The 8,033-nt window shown below is 35.6% G+C and overlaps 1 protein-coding gene across 4 annotated transcripts; it reads left to right on the forward strand.

Annotated features, from left to right (window-relative positions):
• LOC107631408 (FACT complex subunit SPT16) lies at nucleotides 2,269-7,524 on the forward strand. Of its 4 annotated transcripts, none has more exons than XM_016334841.2 (3): nucleotides 2,269-2,687; nucleotides 3,350-3,699; nucleotides 4,018-7,524. In XM_016334841.2, exon 3 carries the CDS (start codon nucleotides 4,032-4,034, stop codon nucleotides 7,233-7,235), a length of 3,204 nt encoding a protein of 1,067 aa, XP_016190327.1. In that variant the 5' UTR covers nucleotides 2,269-2,687; nucleotides 3,350-3,699; nucleotides 4,018-4,031; the 3' UTR covers nucleotides 7,236-7,524. The 4 variants fall into 4 exon arrangements, with proteins under 4 accessions (XP_016190327.1, XP_020975247.1, XP_016190326.1 ...); XM_016334840.2 differs by having other exon boundaries at nucleotides 2,271-2,687; nucleotides 3,350-3,548; XM_016334842.2 differs by having other exon boundaries at nucleotides 2,271-2,687; nucleotides 3,400-3,548.

Here is an 8,033-nt window from a genome sequence, read left to right on the forward strand (position 1 = left end):
TATCTATCAGTTCTTAACTATCAACTTAATATGAAAATAACTACATAGAGTTTTCACCTTTTAAAATATTAAAAATACCTTATAACAAAATGATTTATCTAACCAAGTTCAACTAAGTTCTATAACTGTTTTTCATATTCACGCTTCTTCTCTACTTCCACCGCCGCCATTGCCGTCACCTCTTCCTCTTCCTCTTCCTTCATTTTCATTTGAATTTTTCCTACTCCTTTCTTTTTTGTCATCCATCATCATCATCATCATCATCATAGTGTTCTTTTTTCTCTTTCATTCTTTTTGGTTGCACATGTAAAATTTCAATCCAATATGTGTGCATTCAAGTCTAATATATAAAGCAATACTCCTAAAAAAAGAACTAAGAGCAACAAAAAAATAAAATAAAAAAATATAGCATTAAAGTAAGATTAATCTATGTTTATGTAGCAAAATTTCTGTGTTAAAATTAAAAAATTTCGGTGCTATTTTTGTTTATGGTAAGAATTTAATTCAATAAGTATAAACTTATATTCGTTCAATTAAATAAGATTGTAATACAATACAAACATGTTCATTCAAATCCAATACGAGAAGCAATACTCCTAAAAAAAGATGTAAGAGCAAAATAAAAGAAAGAATAACAAGAAAAAAAATACATAAAAAAAGATATTTTTGTGTTTTATAACAAAATTTTGATGTTAAAATTATGAAATTTCAGTATTATTTTTGTTTATGACAAAAATTCAATCCAATAAATATAAACATATATTCATTCAACTAAATAATATTCAAAACAATTCCTCCTCCTTCTCTTCTTTTACATTCTTATAATTTTTATTTCACCCTTTTAGTGTTACAGTTAAGAAATTTCGGTGTTAAAATGAAGAAATTTTAGTGTCATAATAAAAAATTCTAGTATTATTTTCTGATAAATTCTGCATAATTCAAAACTCATTTTTCTTCTTTGTTATCATCATCATCTTTTTTTTTTCAATTTCTCATAATTTGTCTGTTTTATCTTCATAATAAAAATAAAAATAAGGAAAAAAAATCAAACAAAGAAAAAGATATATATAATGCTACAAAAATCTCTAAGAAAATGAGAAAGAAAAGAAAAAAATGCAATCATAACAAAGCAATAAAAGAACGACAATGACAAAAAAAGATGTAAAGAAGACGAAGGAATACAAAGGAGAAGAAGAATACAAAGAAAAAAAGAATGCAAAAAAGAAATGTAAAATATGAAAAGTTAACGTGTTCACATGCACTAATAATGAACGTAGTTTTTGTTGAGTTTAAATCAATTTAGTTGGACTTGAACATTAGAAAAGCTAATAAAACAAACACATAGTGTTCGTTTGGAAAGTTTCAAAAGTAATTTTTTTGAAATTTTGACTTATAAAAAGTAGTAGTATTGATGTCTGGTGCAATTTTTAAAACCAAATTGCAGCTTTCTAAGAAGCTATTTAAGAGCTTACAGAGAAGTTTAAAAAAATGACTTTTTTCATAATATTATTACTTTTTATCACATTTCTATAAAATAAGCACTTTTAGAACTAAAAATCCAAATACAAAATAACTTATTTATAAACTACTTTTAATATAATCATTTATTGTTTAAGCTATTTTTTCAAAAAGAGTTTAATTAAGCTGTTTATTTAAATTGGGTTGGTTTAATAGTTAGTTTATTAGTGCATGTTTGGGCGCCATTATTTTGTTAAAAAAAGATCTTTTTTCAATGAAAAAAGATCTTTTTTTGAGTTATCTTTTTTTAAAAGATCTTTTTTCCTTAAAAAAAAGATGTTTTTCATGTAATAAATGAACAAAAAAGTACTTTTATACTGTTATATCCAAACATAATTGATAGATAAAAAGATCTTTTTACATGAGATATCCAAACATAAAATTACTTTTACTTTTCTATAAGATCTTTTAAAAAAAGATAACTCAAAAAAAGATCTTTTTTTAAAAGCTCACCCAAACAAGCCCTTAGTTCGCTTAAGTAAGTGTCAAGAGTTTGAATTTCATATTGTGTATACAATAATCCATTGGCCAGCAACAAACTAACAACCCTTCGATGGAAACTCAGGTGTAATAATTTTGAATGATTTGACTAAATTTTTATCTAACGATTCTCAACTATCAACTTTACGTAAAGTCAACTGGAATTTTCATCTAAAACTCAGTATCACGACGAATTAATTATTGGTTTGCCGAGTTAGGGGATATATGCGGAAAATAAAGTTTGGCGCAATTTTTTTTTTCTTCAGTCCCGTTCCGCGGGTTCAAGTTAAAATACTAAAAGTACTAAAGAGGCATCAGCGCCAAAAGAACCCTAATTGTTCCCTCTCTTCGAAGTTCGAAGAGCTCTTTCTACGTTCTTCTCCAGTCTTCTTCTCCGCCACCACATTCCATAGCATTTTTCAGTGATCTGAAAACTCCATTAACCAAATTCACACTCCATTCTCCTTCATACTTGCACCCTCTGACACTGTAACCCTTCGTACACAGTTAATTAGGCCCCAGAAGAAGTTATTGAACGAAAAGAGAGAAAACAAAAAACCCTAACTTCTTCCGACGCTCGAACTGAACAGAGGCACTTCTTCAAATCCTACTAAAGGAACTGAGCGAAACGGAACGAAACGAAGCGAGTGTCTTTTGCCGACTTTGACCTTCCACTGTGAACGACTTCGGTATTTACTTCAAACTCTTAATTCCGCTGAAATCGCGCACCCTTTCGTACTTTTCTGCTCGTTCATCGTTTTCATTTTTTTTCTCTTTTTCCTCCTCCTATTTAAACCTGTTGTGAGTTTCGAGGTTGTGTGTGTGTTTTGGGTTCTCCAGTGTCAGAACTGCAAAACGACTGAAGGCGGTGCTTGTTTCATCCGCCGTAAGCGCCTGCCGTGGAACTGATTCCTAGGCGGATGCTTACAAATACGGTGTAGTTGCAGAAGTGATGATTTGTGAAATCTTCTTTTATTTATAGAAAAAAGAATAGGGAAGTGAAACCCTAGATTTCATTTTAGAAAATACGAACAGTTTTTTTTGCTGTTCTCAAAATTTTTGTGCCAACAGTGAACTGTTGGCTGTAAAATTTGCAAATTAATATTCGCTCAAGAATTATGAATATTGGCTGGGATCTATTTGGTTTGGAGTCAAGTGAAATGTTTGATCTAGTTTCTCCTAAAGTTTTGCGCTTGTGTGTCTTGGTTTACAGTTCCGCATTTGAGATTTTTTGCTGTTTTGGTTTGTGAATTGCATGCTGATTGATTTTATGTGATGCTTTTTGTTGTGCATAGTTCATGTGATTAAGCAGGGGTCAGGCTCTTCGTATAATTATCTTGATTGTTTGCAGGGAATTGTACAAAACTAGTGATGTTATGTTTACTACTACTGTGAATATAGGCTCACTTAGAAGTGGATAAGACAGGAATTCTGTGCTTCTGCCTTCTGGATTGCTGTTGCTACCTCAACTGTGTCTTTACTAATACCGTGGAAGAAAATTTGCCTTCTGCACACCAAACTGGAATTTGCCAAAATTTCTCCCTCAAAAGGTCCTACACTCCTACTTACTGGAATCATTCATAGTATATCTGTATATGCTCTTATGGTGTGCAAACAATTTTCATTTGCTACCTGGATGTGGTAACAGTTTTTGGAACTTTGCTATTTGCTGTGTTGACAACTGAACCATACATCTGGCCTGTATGTATTGGGGACTAAAGTGACATATCAGTTTATTTTCTATTTTGTTGAGTGTTTCTGATATGTGCAATGAAAAATCCAACTGCATTGCAATTACTTGTTTTCACATGCCAAATGATAATGGAATAAATTCCAATCCTAGTGTACTCTAGTTCCATATTATGCTTTATGACCGAACTTGTTGAGATAGGAATCTGCTGGACAATTTGTTGGTCTATCTACCCATATTATGTGTTCTCCAAAGAGAATAGTAATCCTATTAGCATCCATAACTGCTTGTTCAGAATCCTTAGTTACAAATTTTCCCTGTTCTTTCAGAGAGATAATACACCATGGTTGAGCTTAGGAATGGAAGTGCCCAAGCTGCCAATGGAAAATCTAGCGCTGCTGGATCTGCATATTCTATTGATCTGAATGCATTTCAAACCCGACTTAAGTTGTTCTATTCACACTGGGATGAACAAAGAACGGATCTCTGGGGCTCCTCGGATGCAATTGCTGTTGCATGTCCACCACCTTCAGAAGATCTGCGATACCTGAAATCAACAGCACTAAATTTATGGTTGCTTGGGTTTGAATTCCCGGAGACAATTATGGTCTTCATGAAGAAGCAGATCTATATCTTATGCAGTCAAAAGAAGGCATCTATATTGGAAACTGTGAAAAAACCTGCCAGAGAGGCGGTTGGTGTGGACCTTGTTTTACATGTCAAACTGAAAAATGATGATGGAACTACTCTAATGGATTCTATATTTCGTGCCATCCGCACTCAATCAAAGGCTGATGGGCATGACTCTGTTACTGTTGGATACATACAGAGAGAGGCTCCTGAAGGGAAGTTGCTTGAAACATGGGCTGATAAATTAAAGAATACAGAATTTCATCTGATTGATGTGTCCAATGGGTTTTCTACATTGTTTGCTGCAAAGAGTAATGAGGAGCTTATATCAATTAAGAGAGCAGCATATCTGACCACTAGTGTGATGAAAAACTTTGTGGTTTCGAAACTTGAAAATGTAATTGACGAAGAGAAGAAAGTTAGTCATTCCGCATTGATGGAGGAGACTGAAAAAGTCATACTTGAACCCTCAAAAGTCAATTGTAAATTGAAGGCAGAGAATGTTGATATTTGTTACCCCCCAATTTTTCAGAGTGGTGGGGAGTTTGATCTAAGACCTAGTGCTGTCAGCAACGATGAATTACTTCACTATAACTCTGCAAGTGTAATTATATGTGCTGTTGGAGCCCGGTATAAGAGTTATTGCTCGAACATTGCTAGGACCTTCTTGATTGATGCAGAGCCTCTTCAGAGTAAGGCTTATGAGGTTCTACTCAAAGCCCATGAAGCTGCCATTGGTTCTTTGAAGCCTGGGAACAAGCTGAATGCTGCTTACCAGGCTGCAGTTTCTGTTGTGGAAAAGGAGGCTCCTGACTTGATTTCCAATTTGACAAAATCAGCTGGGACAGGCATTGGCATTGAGTTTCGTGAGTCTGGGTTGAATCTTAATGCTAAAAATGAGCAGATAATAAAGGAAGGCATGGTTTTCAACGTGTCCCTTGGATTTCAGAATTTACAGTGTGAGAGCAGTAAGTCTAAGAACAAGAACTTCTCTCTGTTGCTTGCTGACACAGTCATCATCAGCAAAGATAAGACAGAGGTTGTGACTTTGATGAGCTCAAAGGCTCTAAAGGATGTGGCTTATTCATTCAACGAGGACGAAGAAGAGGAAAGGCCAAGTAAAAGATCCCGTGGGATTGATGGAGAGCCCGTTGTGTCTAAGACAACTCTTAGATCAGACAATCATGAAGTTTCAAAGGAGGAACTTAGAAGGCAGCATCAGGCAGAGCTTGCTCGTCAGAAGAATGAAGAAACTGCAAGACGGCTTGCTGGTGGTGGAAGTGAGAGTGGAGAAAACAGGTCATCTGTGAGGACTACTGCAGATCTGGTGGCATACAAGAACATAAATGATGTTCCCCCTCCCAGAGAGATGATGATTCAGGTTGATCAGAAGAATGAAGCAGTTCTTCTGCCTATAAATGGAAGCATGGTGCCTTTTCATGTGGCTTTCATTCGAACTGTTTCCAGTCAGCAGGATACCAACCGCAACAACTATATCAGGATTATCTTCAATGTTCCTGGTACACCTTTTAATCCTCATGATGCGAACTCAATGAAGTTTCAGGGATCTATATATTTGAAGGAGGCTTCATTCCGCTCCAAGGATTCAAGGCACATAGGTGAGGTTGTTCAGTCCATTAAAGCACTGAGGCGACAAGTTGTATCGCGGGAGTCTGAGAGAGCCGAGAGGGCAACCTTGGTCACTCAGGAGAAACTGCAGCTTGCAAATAATAGGTTCAAGCCGATAAGATTGTCTGACCTTTGGATCCGCCCTGTTTTTGGTGGTCGTGGAAGGAAGATACCGGGTACACTTGAGGCACATGCAAATGGATTTCGATATTCTACCACCAGGCAAGATGAGCGTGTGGATGTGATGTTTGGTAACATCAAGCATGCATTTTTTCAGCCAGCAGAGAATGAAATGATTACGCTCTTGCACTTCCATCTTCACAACCATATTATGGTAGGAAATAAGAAAACCAAGGATGTTCAGTTTTATGTTGAGGTAATGGACATGGTCCAAAATGTTGGAGGGAGTAAGAGGTCTGCCTATGACCCTGATGAGCTTGAAGAAGAACAACGTGAGAGAGAGAGGAAGAATAAGATTAATGTGGAGTTTCAGACTTTTGTGAATAGGGTAAACGATCTTTGGGGACAGCCCCAATTCAATGGCCTTGACCTTGAATTTGATCAACCCCTTAGAGAACTTGGCTTCCCTGGCGTACCTCACAAGTCATCTGTATTCATTGTTCCGACTTCAGCATGCCTTGTTGAACTGATTGAGAACCCTTTCCTTGTTGTGACACTGAGCGAGATTGAGATTGTGAATCTAGAGAGAGTTGGGCTTGGGCAGAAGAATTTTGATATGACTATAGTTTTCAAGGACTTCAAGCGGGACGTCCTTAGGATTGATTCCATCCCTTCAACTTCTCTAGATGGCATCAAGGAATGGCTGGACACAACTGACATCAAGTATTACGAGAGCAGGCTGAATCTGAATTGGCGTCAGATCCTGAAGACAATCACTGATGACCCACAAGGCTTTATTGAAGGTGGCGGCTGGGAGTTTCTGAATCTGGAAGCTACTGATTCAGAATCCGAGAATTCTGAAGAATCGGACAAAGGCTATGAGCCATCGGATATAGAGCCTGAATCTGAAACAGATGATGATGATTCTGACAGTGAATCGCTTGTGGAGTCTGAGGATGACGAGGACGAGGATGACTCGGAGGAGGATTCCGAAGAAGAGAAGGGAAAGACATGGGAAGAACTTGAGAGGGAAGCAACGAATGCTGACAGGGAGAAAGGGAATGATTCTGACAGTGAAGAAGATCGGAAAAGAAGGAAGGCGAAAGCATTTGGCAAGTCGCGACCTGGTCTTAGTGGTGGCATGCCTAAGCGGCCCAAGTTGCGGTAGATCTTGGTTTTCCTTTGCTAGTAGTTTCTTGTTTAGTGCAGTGCTTTTTCGTTTTAGCTTTCCTAATTGGGATGCAGATTTCGGGGAATTCTCTAATCCATCCATATATAATGTGGTGTAAGCGGAAATCGATTATCCGATCAAAATGGAACTTATCCAATTTAATAGTTTTAGCATCCATGGGTATTCTTGTTACTTTAGATCCGTTTCCATTTTGGATTGATATGAATTTGTAGGAAGCTGTTAATTCGTAGTTTAATATATGATATAATGTTGATTAGTTATATTATTGATCTGGGTTGATAAATAGTTTGAATTTATATTTTTCTTTTTTAAAAATATTTGAGCAGTTTTTCTATATTTTATTATTTATTTGTTTATGTATATATTTTATTTCTGGGTACCTGTGTAGCTAAATTGATCTAACTTGGTTTCATTTATATATTTTCTTTTTTAAAATGTTTTACAGCAGTTTTTTCCACCCCAAAGCCTTTCAACATATTACACTAAAGGTTCACGCATAAATAAATTAGAATGGTTAGGAGAGTTTAATTGTAATGTAATGATAGTATAAGATATGATAGTGTGAAATAATTATTTTTGCTTATATAATAATACTTAATATACGTATCAAAATTAAATTTGCCAAATTAATTCCCTTATAATTTTTTTTTGAAAGGTAATTCCCTTATAATTAAACTGTTTTGTGTAGCGTATCACTAGTTCGCCACATCAACCCTTCAAAGATTTTAAATATCATCATCTGTATTCCATATTTTAAATTTTTAATGTTATGTT

This window comes from Arachis ipaensis, chromosome B03 (genome assembly GCF_000816755.2).
Source record: "Arachis ipaensis cultivar K30076 chromosome B03, Araip1.1, whole genome shotgun sequence".
NCBI lineage: Eukaryota > Viridiplantae > Streptophyta > Magnoliopsida > Fabales > Fabaceae > Arachis > Arachis ipaensis.

Coding starts and splice junctions, on each gene's coding strand:
- LOC107631408 (XM_016334841.2), top strand. CDS start 4,032: ATGGTTGAGCTTAGGAATGGAAGTGCCCAAGCTGCCAATGGAAAATCT.